This window comes from Dermacentor variabilis, chromosome 2, assembly GCF_050947875.1.
Source record: "Dermacentor variabilis isolate Ectoservices chromosome 2, ASM5094787v1, whole genome shotgun sequence".
Taxonomy (NCBI): domain Eukaryota; kingdom Metazoa; phylum Arthropoda; class Arachnida; order Ixodida; family Ixodidae; genus Dermacentor; species Dermacentor variabilis.
Genome location: NC_134569.1, coordinates 210,359,303 through 210,373,470, shown reverse-complemented (window position 1 = coordinate 210,373,470; position 14,168 = coordinate 210,359,303). Strand labels below are relative to the sequence as shown.

At 48.5% G+C, this 14,168-nt stretch overlaps 1 protein-coding gene and 1 pseudogene across 1 annotated transcript; one reads left to right on the top strand and one right to left on the bottom strand.

Annotated features, from left to right (window-relative positions):
• The first annotated feature begins 743 nt into the window (after positions 1–743).
• LOC142571171 (membrane metallo-endopeptidase-like 1) lies at positions 744–6,004 on the top strand. Its single transcript, XM_075679445.1, has 2 exons — positions 744–1,665; positions 5,399–6,004. The coding sequence occupies exons 1-2, from the start codon at positions 751–753 to the stop codon at positions 5,795–5,797; spliced, it is 1,314 nt and encodes a 437-aa protein (XP_075535560.1). The 5' UTR covers positions 744–750; the 3' UTR covers positions 5,798–6,004.
• Positions 6,005–10,227: 4,223 nt separating this feature from the next.
• On the bottom strand, positions 10,228–10,407 carry LOC142573402 (U2 spliceosomal RNA; annotated as a pseudogene).
• Between the last annotated feature and the right edge of the window lie 3,761 nt (positions 10,408–14,168).

The window sequence follows — 14,168 nt, the reverse complement described above, 5'->3', positions numbered from 1 at the left end:
GTGCGAACAATTCTATATGCACCACAAAAAATAGCGGAGAGCGAATGGAAGACTCTGGGTGCGTTGTGCTTCGTCATCGTGGTGTTGATCGCGGCCGCCACGGGAGCCGTGCTGATGGTCCGGCACACGGTCGGCACGAAGGCGCGCTTGTGCACCAGCGACGAGTGCACGGCCCACGCACTGTGGTTACGGGGTCTCGTGAACCGCAGCGTGGACCCGTGCGAAGACTTCGCCGCATTCACGTGCACCAGTTCGGGGAAGTCGTTCGAGTTCTTCGCCTCGGCAACCGCTGAAGATCTCCTCAACGCGTGGTTCGCCCAGGTGGGCCCGCTACTTGAGGGAGCTGCCGGAAGACTGTCCGCCGCCACCAAAGCGCTCGCGGCCTTCGGAACTTGCATGGACCAGGATCTGGAAGACACCGCTGCCGCCATGGGCGTGCTGCGAGATTTCATGCGAGAACGCCACATACCTTGGCCCGAAGCGCCGGAGGACAACGTCTCGCCACTCGGCGTTCTTCTGGACCTTGCCTTCAACTGGCGGCTGCCCTTTTGGATCCACGTGCAGTTGCAGCGCAACGTCCTTGGCGACCGCACCGCCACGCTGCTGAGCGGCGGGAACTTCGTTTACTTCTGGACGTACTACTATCGGGTGGCGGTTGCTGAGGGCGCGTACGAGAACTACTACAACAGCTACGCGAGGCTCTTCGCACCCGCTGGCTTCCAGTCACCGCGTTCCGACGAAGCTAAGAAGATGGCCGCCATGATGACGGATGTTCTCGAGAAGTTCCTCGCCGTGAAGGAGCGGAAGAGGCCCACGCCGGCCCACTTCCGCCTACGAGATATCGCTTCGTACACACCGAACATCACTGTCGCCACATGGAAAGCGGCGCTGGAAGAAAATGTGAACATTCCGCCCGAGTTTACCGGCGCCGATCTGTTCGGCGTTAGCGACGACGCCGTGCTCACTGCGGTGAATGACTTATTCGTAAAGTACAGCAATGGTGAAATATTGCGTCACCTTGGGTGGTTCTTCGTGCAGGTGTTCGCGCCCGTGGGGAACATCTCTGTGCTCGGCGCGGGCTTGGAAAAGGGCGCGCGCTCTCGACGAAGTGTGTTTTGTGTCACCGAAGTAGAAACACTGTACGGGGCGTTGATAAGCTCTCTCTATGTAGACGCCCTGCTTCCGCACGAAGCGCGCAGTGACGTCGGTGCGGTGCTGGAAAACGTGAGGAGGGCTGCCGTGAAGAAATTGGGCGAGATTTCGTGGGGCGACGATGCGTCTACGCTCACCGCCCAGGTGAAAATCGATCAGACGAAAGTCCGCCTGTGGCCACCTAAGTGGATGCTCACATCGTGGGGCCTGAACGAGATGTACGCGGCTTTCATGTCGCGAGGCGACACGTTCGCTAGCTTCTGGCTTGATGGATTCCGCAATATTCGTGAGCTGAAATTGAAAATGAGGTACTACGAGGCGCTCAATTTGCCTACCAACTCGCTGCTACCTCTGTTTGACTACGACCGCCTGCTGAACACTGTCGCGATTTCCGTAGCGGCACTGGCCCCTCCATTATACTACAGCCACGGCACTGCTGCGATGATCTACAGTGGCCTTGGGTTCGCGTTCTCGGAGCAGCTCGTCAGGGCATTCGACAGCGCGGGAATAAAGGTGAGCGCTTCGCCGCGTAGCCGAGCTAGGAATGGTAGCACTACTGCAGCTGTCATAAGCAGTGCGCACGTTTTGTAGCTACCCTCGTAGTGGAGAGCCATGACTTTAGCTACGGTCGGGGACGCGCGACTCAAGCAACAACAGGCACTTTTTTTTACGTTTACTATCGAACCACAGTCGAATCTCCGTGTTGTAGCGTTAACAGCAACTTCTTCTTTCTATATTTGGCAGGAAAGTGTGTGCTGGCGGGGTCGGCTGCTACAGTAAGCGACAGATGTTGCGCCACCGGGAGTGTAGAACTTTAGACAGGATTATTAGCATAAGAAAATAAGTGGGATAGGCTCTTTCATGCGTGCCCTAATCACAGGGGCAGCCGTCGTGTCGGTTACCGTGGACTGCGTCTATCGTGGAGTTCAATTTGGTGCTTTAGACGAGCCTCATCTTGCTGCAAGTTCAGAAGCTCGTTTGCTGCTGCAAGACAAGCTCTGCAGGACGCAGTTTGAGCGTCGAAAAGAGGATGCTAGCATGCACATATTTTGCCTACGAGATTAGTTGTTCATAAGTCAACAGTGTAGACACAGTGGCAAGTCGAAGGGACCAGCGACACGTTAGGAATGCCACGAAAAACTTAGCTGACCCAATATCTTGTCCAATGCTGAGTTCATGCAAGCAGCACGAGAACATCGTCTGCAGAAGCTGTAGCGGCTGCTCCCGGACGGAATCTCAATGCGCGATTGAACTCCGAGGCAACTTGGGCAGTCACAGGCAACTTAGACGCAGTCAGTGTTCAACCATATCGCGCTTCAACAATCAACTACGGTTTTACAGCAACTCCCTTAATTCAGCCGCAGCCTGGCTGCGCTACTGTTGTTTCGCTGCTGCAGGCCGTCAAACTTGGATCGCTGCTGCTACAGTAAATCAAACCATTTTGCCATAGCCCTGTCCAACAGCGGTTATCGCTTACCTCGCGCTCATCTCGACGAAGTTTCATGACAGGCAAATGCTGACAGCTAGAAGAGAGCATCATGAAGGCTACAAAAGAAATTTAAAAAAAAAAGCTCTCAAGGGTTCCCTTTTACCTTCGTGCTATTCTCGGCTGGACGACATCTACCTCTCGTGAAACGTCTACCTTCCACAAAGCTGATTCGCCATATTCATAGTCCCTCTGCTTCGAGTTGTCGATTGCATGTGTGTTACTGAGCGATCTGCTAGCCACCTGATTTGCTCCTAGAATGACCGCCTGAGAAATGCTTTTGTACGGGGTTTGACCTCCGCACCAGGACAAACTTTTATTCAACTTCGAAGATTTCTCACAAATCCACATGGGTTAAGATTTGTTCCGCTCTCGGGTGAGTGGCCAATATTTACCTCCCATTAACCTTTCTCTACCTTGCTGATTTCTGCTGAACTTATTGCTCGCTCAGTATGAAACTTTGACCTATTACATGCAACTTTAAACAACAGGGGTATTTCGTGCATGTAACTCAGAAAAACTCAGTCTAGCATAAAGCTTATGCAAGCAAGCTGCAGCATGAAATGCTGGATTTCTCCGCATTAGGCTCTTTATGGTTAGCCCTATATCCGGAAATTTACCCCCTCTTGTTGAGGAACTGGGGGGGGGGGAGATCTAAGAACTTCGTGTAGATTTCTTTGTGTTGCACTTTAGTGACTTTTGTAATGAACCGTCTGCTACTATAAATATAAACTCAGCAGTTATCGCTCACTATCATTTATTTGACTTTATTTTAAAGCGGAGGGCGCAGTAAAATGCATCACGGGACAACATTTAACGTTATCTGCTTTGGTGCAATCTGTCTTTCGATCATATAAACTCATTTGTTTTATATATAGCCAGAATATATTTCAGGATATCTCCTTCAAAAGACTTGAATATCATCGCGGTTGACGCCTCTGGATGGGGGGAAAAAGACCCAGACATTGCTGGTGTACAGAAAAGAAAGAAAGCGCAATAAAATGTCAACAGCTCGCGCGGAGCGTAACTATGAGCTGTGCTTCGTTAACACCAAGGGAATTTCGTTTAATGAATTCATTCACTATTATTAGTTAGAAAATTGGCTGCTGTTGTGTATATAGTTTAGAGAACCTTGCTTGCTTCTTATAGAGCAAAATAAAGCGTTCGTTTCTCCTTTAAGTGCTAGGCAAGACGCATCAGTTTAGCTTTAGAAAGCTGAAATCGCCCCATGCGGAATGAAATGCATGCTTGTTCGCCAAGTGTGGCCAGAACATACGAAAGACTGGAGGAGTCGAAGCGTGAGGAGGGCGTGAGAAAAGCCACGAACGGTGTGCTAGAACAACTGCGTTTAATTCGTGCTGCAGTCAAGGAATTTCCCGAAGGAACCCATTGAGGCTCCGAGCGAGGAACGATACAGCGTTTCAACTGTTAGTGCCGCCAGCGACGAAACTACTCCCAGAATATGAAGGATCTCTACAAAATTTGTCGATTCACGAAGATTCTCGCAACTAGACGAGATAAATCGTTATTGGAACAGAGTACAGTGCTGACATCGTTGCTACACAAGAAAAGGCTTCAATTGAAGAAGGCTTACAGAATAAACAGAAACAGCACACTACTTAAAAGAACGTGCCTGGAAGAAGACTAGTAGCACTGGCAAAAAAACAAAGATAAAAGCCGGGGTCACATTCTGTAAAGGACTGGCAGTGCTTTGTCTGCGATTGGACCTGCACAAAGATGGCCGAGCTTTGAATTGATACAGCACCGCCTTCGTTTGTTCTATTGGAAAACGCTACATATATGTTGCTTTCTGGGAAAACGTCTCATTTGCACCTCAGTTAGTCCCCTTTCGCCCATGCGACCGTCCGTGGCTTTCCGTTTCGTCACATTTATAAATGTTTTCATTTAAAAAGCGGTACTATATCTTGTGCCCATTCAGATGGTAGCAACCAATGCCCCTGGTATGTGTGCGTTAAAATACGTTGAAAATTAGAAGTCGGGTACCCTTACCCTAAAATTAAGGAACAAATTGTGCGGAGTTTTCGGTGTTTCCCGTTTCGACGTTATCAAGCATATTCGGAAAAAGCTTCATTGTTGTTTATTGTTTGTTGTGATAGGCAACGGTGTAATCTAAATTGGTTAGCTCGCATGCAACTCAGATTTGCCTTTGCGGTTACGTGACAAAGCTGACCATTTCGAGGCACCCCTTACTATCGCTTTGCAGGCTTCTGCATTCGGCGTTTCTGAAATCGAATGGGTAGTGAAATCAGTTGAGGAATCGAATGGAAGAGACCAAGTAGTGAACATTGATGCCAACGATGATCTTTATTATGCTTTGCACGGATATTATCTTTTGTTTCTTTCGATTAACCTTGCTCCAAAATATATACGTATGCTTGAGACGTCTCAGAGGAAAACGTTGCATTTATAGGCGTGTACGCGTTTGCTGCGGAAATAAAAAAATCGCATAGTTGATTCTTTTCCTTCCTTTGGTGCATCCAATGATTTGCACAAGTGCAGTTTCTAACGTGGCTCAGTGTTTTCAAACCAAAATTGCTAGATAAATGGTCCATGCCGTTGCATCGCCTGAGGCGTGCTCTGCCTGCATTTGCGGATGCGACAGAGCTCGGAGAAAATTGCGAGATACCTATTGTATTCAGCCGCCGTACGTGTTGACGGTCGAAGTGGCGCGTAGCTTTCGACGGGCCAATAATTTGGCGCACTGAAGTGGGCTTCCACTCGACATATTCTTGCGCGCAGATCGACCCGAACGGTGCCGTGGGGGGCCCCTGGGCGTCGACCCTCTGGACGGATGCCGTCGCCCAGAAGGCGCGGTGCGTGCGCCACCAGCATCCCGGAACCTCCGACGACGAAGACCTGTTCCCAGAGGTCCCCGCCCTGGAGGTCGCGCACGGTGCCCTGCTCTCCGCGCTCGCCGCGGAACGGTTCGTGCGAACGACGGCGGACTTGAGCGAGGAGCAGGCGTTCTTTATCGCCGTCTGCCACGGAATGTGCCATCCTGCGCGTCAAGTCACCGGCGTGGTCGCCGGTTCCGATTGCAACAAAGCGATGCGCAACTTTCCTGCCTTCGCTGCCGCCTTCAGATGCAGCGAGGGTTCGCCGATGAACCCCGCCCTAAAGTGCTCGTTCTTTCAATAAGTGCTTCTTTTTTTTTTCCCCCGAATGAACCATTTACGCGGATTTGGGAACCTGAACTTGCCTCTGTTACGCAACATACACCGGAAGTCTGCTACGACTACCCTTTTGAGGGGTGCTTCGGTAGCTTATTCTCCTGCCGTGATGACAAACTGCGAGAAATATGGTGCTGTATCCCACTGTTCTTTTAATAAGCTTTTCTTGCTTATATAGAGATGAGCGCTTTTGTTTTCAGAACGGTCGGCGAAAGGTCTACTGTATGCAAAGGCTGATATTGTTGAGGCCTACACTGATTTACATCGCAGTCGTCGTACTTGTTTCTTGAGGACATTTTTACGTTATTGACCATGTTTTTTTTGCACTTTTGATGGCTATCAGTTTACGATCTGTTTTAATACCGATATGCCCGCGCACGCATTTGTGAAATGTATTACCATAGCGCCTCTCATTAAGGATAAGTGTGAACTACCGAGGCAAGCATCGATAGCCCTTTCGAGTGGTCCTGAAAACAGGTCGCAGGCACAGATAAGGCTTAAATGACGTCTCACTTGCTTGTGCAAGTTTAGCGACCTCCGTGGTAAATAAAACGTTCATTACCATGTATTGTGACGTGGTAAATACAACGTTCATTACCATGTATGTGACGCAGCGTTTCACGCCCACGTCGTGTCTGACTACGTTAGAATAAGAGAGAAACGTGGCCGCCGAAAGAGGGACGTCGTTTTGTTCTCTATTATTATTCGTTTTGAGAGCAACCCGCCGTGGTTGCTCAGTCGCTACACTGTAAACGAAAATAAACCCACCTGGGAGTTTTTAAGAGGTGATGTGCCCTAAAACCTCCCCTCTCAAATATTTACTCCGATGTACGGGAGCAAAACAGCGCCATCCCCTCGTTTCACTCCGCTGGCTAGCTGCGGGAGTATTAAGGCGACATGACGCGATTTTACTCCGCTTAAAAATCTTGTTCTCCCGTGAAACTCCGATAGGGAGTTTTAAAAAACTCCCCTCCGCCGATACAGGTTGGTCACGTGGCGCTTCCCATGAGGCTGTGCGCCTCTCCAGCGACCGGGCGCGTTCGGCGGAGCGGGCAGTGTTCATGGCTGACGGTTTGTTTACGTCTGTGAAGTGTCGTTCCGTGACAGCGTTTCGTCAATTTGTTTCCCGTATTTCCTTCCAGAAAGTGTTATAGGTATGCCTGAAGCTCACTGTATCTCAGCATCAAGTACATTAGCTGTGATCGCTTTGCTGACAACGATGATTGCAAGAACCACGTTTTCAAGTGTGGAAAAAGGCTTAGGTATACCTCGAAGCTGCTCACTGGCTCGTGATGTCGGCTCACGTTCTGGCTGTGTTTTCGTGCTGCGTCACCCTGTCTTGTGTTCTTCAGTACGTGAAATGCGACTTCTATGTCCTTTTGAGTACATGCTGACAACGTCCAGTGTAGTGTTTGAAAGGACCGCGTAGCAATGGCAACAGTAGCCACTGTTCGAGCGACGACATCCGTGCTAGTCGCGCCTGAATGGCGTAACCGAAGTTCGTTGCGGTGCTGTGTTGCCAGTGAGAAAGACCGGAGTGCAAGCAACTGTTTTTATGTATCTGTGAACGGATATCCTCGCCCGAAGAAAAACGGTAGGACATAAGTATGCGTACTGAAAATAAAGCTTCTTATTGAGCGATGTGAATCGAATTGTTATCGCGCATATATGTTTTGGTCACGTCGTTGCTTCCTATATTGCATTAACATTACGCTCTATCCGAGACACTGATTTAGACGCATGCCTGCTGGCTCCGAGTTTAGGGATTCACTCGACAGATCAGCGATGTAGCTCCTTTTCGCAACCGAGACAGATTGCTCGGACGCAGAGCAAGTAGTGCGGTGTATAAAATGTATGACTGCGCATTTCTCGGTGTTAATTATGTCGGCTGCTGCGGGTCATGCTCAAACGTAATAATTTCTTGCTACGCTACCACTATATCGCAAAAATTTAATTTTGCTATGCAACACATGCACTTTCATTTTTCTTGCTTACTGTAACTAACGCACTACTTTTTGGCCGCGAACGCCGGCAGTGTGCGAAGTCGCTTCAGCACTCACAGAATGGCATGATAATTTTGAAAAATTACGCCATTAACTTTTTTTCTCTCACTATTTTGAATTAACAGTGTTGTGTTGCTTAAGGTATTCTGTTAATTTCAGAGAGAGAGATCTCGTATGAACGAGCATGTGAGTCGTAATTCTGAAAACAGCACAGCTGCTCCCTAGGCGGTTTCGAGGCACACAATATCGTGGCTATATATACTGGCACCGTTGCTTCTTGAGTATCGCGTGTACGTGTGATGTCTTTCAAATTTCTGCATTGGGCGTTTCTAAAATGTTTATGTATGTCATGATATATGTGCTTTCATTGACTTGTTCCGTCGAATTCGACGCGGTCTCGTGTGCGTATATCGAAATTTGACCAGCAGCCTCTGCATGTAAACATGTTCGCGCAAACTCACGCGATGGCTCTTTTTATACTCCCGTTGCACCTCGAAAAAACTCCGTCAATAGCAAAGCAAAAAATAAAGAAAAAACAGAAAAAACTCATAATTCCACGCAAAAATTCCGCTCGTACGGAGTAAAAATTCTACTCCGATCATACGGAGCAAAAAAAACTCCAAACCGGGGGGTCGCTATAGGACAAGCAGTATACTCCCACCTCGGAGTTATTTCCGTTTACAGTGTATGGTGTTAGGCTACTGAGCACGAGGTCGCGGGATCGAATCCCGGCCATGGCGGCCGCATTTCGATGAAGGCGAAAACACCCGTGTGCTTAGATTTAGGTGCACGTTAAAGATCCCCAGGTGGTCGAAATTTCCGGAGTCCTCCACTACGGCGTGCCTCATAATCAGAAAGTGGTTTTGGCACGTAAAACTCTAATTTTTGAGAGCAAGACCAGCCGTTTAAGCTGGCCTGCCAAATGCTGATTCTCACTGGTGATAGCGTCTGTGGGACGGGCCAGCAGCACTACCGCCCACTTTTATCGTGCGTGCATTGTACGAGGGGGAATCAGAAAGTGTTTGCCTATATTTTTTATTAGCCAAAGCGAGGTACGCACATGTAATTACAAATATAAGTACTGTTCTGCCCATCGCAGCACTATATTTCAGATGCCCCTGTGGTAGAATTCGTCCTGCTCACTGTGGGGAACCATCGTTGGAGCAGTCTTGGCTTCGTCGTTTGCACGTGAATGGTTGCCCTGCCGGCGGGAACTTCTTCAGCGGATGGAAAACATGGAAATCTCTAGGGGCAAGGTCCGGGTTGTACGCTGGGTGGTCCAGACCCTTCCAGTTAAATGACCGGAGCTTGTCGGCGGTTGCGTTAGCCACACTTCGTTGCTCGTACGCCGCGCCCGTGTGAAGCACAACGCCCATCTTCAACAACTGACCGCAGCGGTGCGCCGCGGAGCTACCGGCAGGTAATGCAGGGCCGGTCCAAGAAAGGTCCACCGCTGGCAATGGATATGTACACTTCACATTTATAGCCGTTAATTTAGCTAAAAAAATAGGCAGAAAGACTTTTTGATTCGCCGTCGTATATTAGCCTGCAGAATGTACTCCACCTCCTGAGTCTAAGATAGTAATCCGGATTGTTGATCGATCAGTGAAGCTCCGTACAAATTGCAATGTGCGATAACAGTAGCTTCGACGCTAACATTATTGAAGGGTAGTCAGAGTGAGATAACTTTTCTTCAGTTTGTAACTCATTTGATTTGCTTTGTATCGATAGTGACGCTTACAAGTACCCTGCGTTCATCTCACGAACATCACTTCCTATTTGCATACGATCATACATGCCGATCATCGTCCAATGAAGTTCCTTCTTCAAAGGACGATGGATCGTCATTAAAGAACAAAAATAAATTTATTTCTTGGTTTAATATGGGATGCGCACTGTTTTCGTAACGAATACGGGCAGCAAGAAAAGTCTCGCTAGTTTTTATAGCGTTCTCCGCTATTTGTTAAACAATATATAAGTACGTGACGTAGGATCGCGTAACCGTAGCACATAAGACCCTATAAAGAAATTCGACTCACGCGCTTCCATTTTATGGCTCCGTTATAGTAGTCTGCTAAAGGCTATACTCCTAAGAAAATTGCAGCTGTTGGGGCGCATCTTCTCCCACAACAATAATCGACATCTGCCTTGCTTGCGTTTCCTTTCTTCAAAACTCGGCGCTCGCTAGTTTTCTGTCGAGAATGCTATGTCACGCTGGTAACGTACATGCCGTTCGTGTCTTTGGAAGTACCGGGCTCGTAGCGTTAGAGAAAGGAAACGCAAGCAAGGAAGATGGCGATTATTGTTGTGGGACAATATAGGTCCCAAAGGGTGCAAACTTTTACAGAAGAGCTGTTTACGGCTAGTTTCGACCGGATCGACGTCCGTAGACCGACAACCACGGGCGGATCCCGAAGCTAGTGCAATAACGGGCCGACGTGCGGCGTTGGTGAAGCAGGCTTCAAGCACTCTGCCAACTTGCAATACCAAGTTTAATATATTGCGTCCAAATACAACCCGTATCCGATATTAAGCTGATAAGAACAGATACTACACTTTGACACGCGTAGGCCATATTTACGTTCGCACCGCCCTCTCTTTGTCGGCGTTCCAAGCGCTTGCGTATCTCCTTTCCTACCGCTCTCCCGCGGTGGCGGTCCCGTCGGAAGGTCACGCGTGTCTAGGTTCCTTCAGCTCCTCGGGGCGGCGATTCCGTCGTCCACGCGAATGTATACAAAGATCACGGTAAATGAGTCCGTACTTACGTTCAAAATTTTGTGTCACCTCTTATTGTATGACCAGCCGTGGTTGCTCAGTGGCTATGGTGTTGGGCTGCTGAGCACGAGGTCGCGGCATCGAATCCCGGCCACGGCGGCCGCATTTCGATGGGGGTGAAATGCGAAAACACCCGTGTGCTTAGATTTAGGTGCACGTTAAAGAACCCCAGGTGGTCAAAATTTCCGGAGTCCTCCACTACGGCGTGCCTCATAATCAGAAAGTGGTTTTGGCACGTAAAACCCCAAATATTATTATTATTATTCTTATTGTATGCTAAACAGCTTCGCTGGTCATGCACTTTCACTGAGTGAAGTGAGTGAGGGAGAAAACTTTATTTCGAATCAGAAGTATTTGCGTCCGGCGAGTTAGTGGGCTGAGGCACCCACCGAGGTTACGGCCAAGAGTTATTTCCTCTCGGCGGCTTCTTTGGCCTGCTGCTGGACCGGCCAGAGTTGATCTTCCAGGTTCGAGCTGAGCAGCGCGGCCTGCCATCGCGTGCGGAGGCTGTCGATAGGGGCTTCGCTCTCATTATCCTGTATTAGTCCCTGGCATTCCCATAGCATGTGTTCTAGCGTGGCTCTGGTGCCACACACTTTGCAACTATCTGTTGTACATATGTCTGGATAAATAGCGTGCATTAGTATCGGACTCTTGTATCATTTGGTTTGTAGTTGTCGCCACTGCACAGCTTGCGATATAGGGAGTTATGGAAGGGGGGGGGGGTGGATGAGTGCATCTTTGCATCTTGTAATGGTTGGTGATGTGACTGAGTGGAATGGGTCATGATTTTTTGAAAGTAGACTGAAGAATCAATACTATGAAGACCCAAAGAGAACGTTCCCTTCTAAGCTAACTCCTAAAATTTTAAGTTTGCACCCTTTGGGGCTTGTCCCGCAACAATATTCGCCATCTGCCTTGCTTGTGTTTCCTTTCTTGAAAAGTCGGCGCCGACTACTCTTCTGTCGAGAATGCTGTTACACTAGTAACGCAAGGTCAATAACCTGGTAGCGAAGCTTCCATAGAAGCCCATAGGTCCAAATCATAGCGGTTCATTGGGCGGTTCATGAGGCTTAGCGCCATCTCTGTGACGAGGGAACACTTCCGGTGGAATAAAAACACTGTAATGCCATATCCGTTAAAAACAGAAGTGATGCCATTTCGTTATCAAAGGCGCGAAACTTGTTTTGGTGGCATGCCTTACAGCTGCATATTCAAATTCCCCGCCAGTCGACTTGATGGGCATCCCGAGCTTTCAGCGCGGGAAGCGACGCAGTAAAAGTGTTACGTCGTAGGTCGGACACTGCGCTTGACGCAGGCGAGGCAGACACACGCTGACAAGCTGGAAGAGTGGGCGTTTATTTGCAGTGCACGGCGGGACATAAAGACAGGTTAAGGAAGGAGGGGAAGGCAAACGAAGTAAGAAAACATAAGATAGGAAACCAGATTGGCACGCGCAGCTGTAGACTTCAACTGAGAAATGATAAGAAGAACACTGCAGTTATAACAAAAAGGTTAGCCGGAAGGGTGTCCAAATTGTACCCCTGCACAGAACGTAGCTTCTTTGGAGGCCGACGAAAGCTTTGTGAGTGTAGAGTGCTGGTCCCACCGTCGGACGCCAAGCACGTCCGCCAGCGCTAAAGTAAACAAATAGCAGGTGGTCGTAGTTCATCACTTTTGACTGAACAGGTTAAGAAACGATGAAGCTACCACGTCATCAAATTCAGACAAACGCCAACAAGCAAAACAACACAACGTGTGAGGGGGACGTATTGTAAGAGATGAACTTCACGAGCGCGGCTTTCTGCACAATTCTAGAAATGCTTTGCATCTATGACAATGATATTTATTGATAATGATAAAGTAAAATAGAGCTGTGCTTTCATTAAACTTGAATACGAATTTTCTTTTCCTTGAATTGATCTGTCTGGTTTTAATTAAAAACGCCTTTTTCTTTACCAGTGTTTGTTCTCTCCTCACATAGTCGCGCTTCAATCGCTCTTCCCAAAACGACGCTTGCTGATGTCGGTGACAATTTGTTCTGAAGCACTTTTCGCCCGAAGCTTCGCGACGTATTAGGATCGACCTTGGATCAAGCGCAAGCCATTGGTGACTTGGAAAACCGTGCTCGCAGCGCTAAACAAAGGAAATGCGGGCAAGGCAGACGATGATTATTCCAGTGGGACAAAAGCCCGAAAGGCCGTAAATATTTTTAAGTGTGTAGTCAAAATTTCTGGGAAAACGTTTCTTTCGCTATGCGAAACTAAGCTCGATCCTGCATGGAGAAAAACAGAACTGTCTGAACAGGACCATCGCCTACGCTGACACGAGTAGCATCTCGTCAGGCACGAGCCCTTCAGCGGTCTAGGCTTAATGACGCCGGTGATAGCGAACAAAAGGTAACGACTCGACAGGTATAGAAGCGAGACCGTAAGGAGAAAGCACGATTATGTGCGTCTTACGACTCGCAGACAGAAGGGGTCGGCGCACGCCTCTCTGCCCCAACTCGGGAAAAATCTCTGCGTAGCTCGCGCCGGTTGAATAGGCACGGCTTGTTTACGGCTCACCGAGCCGAATCGCGCACGCCGGAGAGAGAGAATTGAAATGAACAAAAATAAACGTAGGCAGCCAGCAAAGTCAGCGAGTAGAAAAGGGGTCAGCTACGCGCTTCTTTCTAAAGTTTTTCTCCGCTAGCGCAGGAGGAGTGGGTCGACCAGGGCCGAGAACAAAAAAAGAGAAGGCACGAAGAAACTCGACGCTGCGTGCGGAAAAGACGGATTGGGTCAAAGCGCGCGTCTTTATCATTTTTCGTTTATGCTGTGTATCTTGCTTCCCGCAGACCACTTTCTACAAGATATACTAAAGGAAATACTAGCGCCTAGTGCCTACGGGAGCTGCAACCAAAGAACACCAACCAACATGGGAACGATTGGTATTATATGGAGTTGCCTAATTTCGGTCCTCGCGGCTTCAAACGGCTTTTTTGAATTTGAAAATTGGTCATTTTATGCGCGTGTGTGCAGAAACTTATGGCCGAGCTATGTTTAGAAAACGCTGACTGGTCTGTAATTTAGAAAGATGAAAATAAATAATGGGCGCCACAACGGCATCCGCAGCCACAAGCAGGAAATTGAGTCAAATATATGAACTGCCAATCATAGGCGCCGACACCGGGGGGGGGGGGGAGACTCCGGGGCCCGAGCCTTCCACACCTAAAGTGTCATTACCAGAGTTTTGTCACCCACATCATTTGAGGTTTCTTGTGGCTTGCCTCGACCTTTTCACTTAAAATTTTATTGTGGCTAATGATTTGGGAAGTTACCGCAAGGAACACACGAGACGAAGAAAGTGACAACACGAAGCTCTGGCCAATAGCTTACTGCATCATTGTTGGCGCGGACGTGCAGAGATTTTAATTCATACTCTCACGTTATTTTTGCAAATTCAACATTAGGCGGACAAGCGCATTAGAAGCACTAGCAGCGGCCGTCTCATCCATATTTTCTCACTCCAACGTTGTGTTAAATTTCAACACCATGCACATACAATTTATTTAAATAT

Coding starts and splice junctions, on each gene's coding strand:
- LOC142571171 (XM_075679445.1), top strand. CDS start 751: ATGGCCGCCATGATGACGGATGTTCTCGAGAAGTTCCTCGCCGTGAAG. Junction 1,666..5,398: donor TCGACAGCGCGGGAATAAAG/GTGAGCGCTTCG, acceptor TCTTGCGCGCAG/ATCGACCCGAACGGTGCCGT.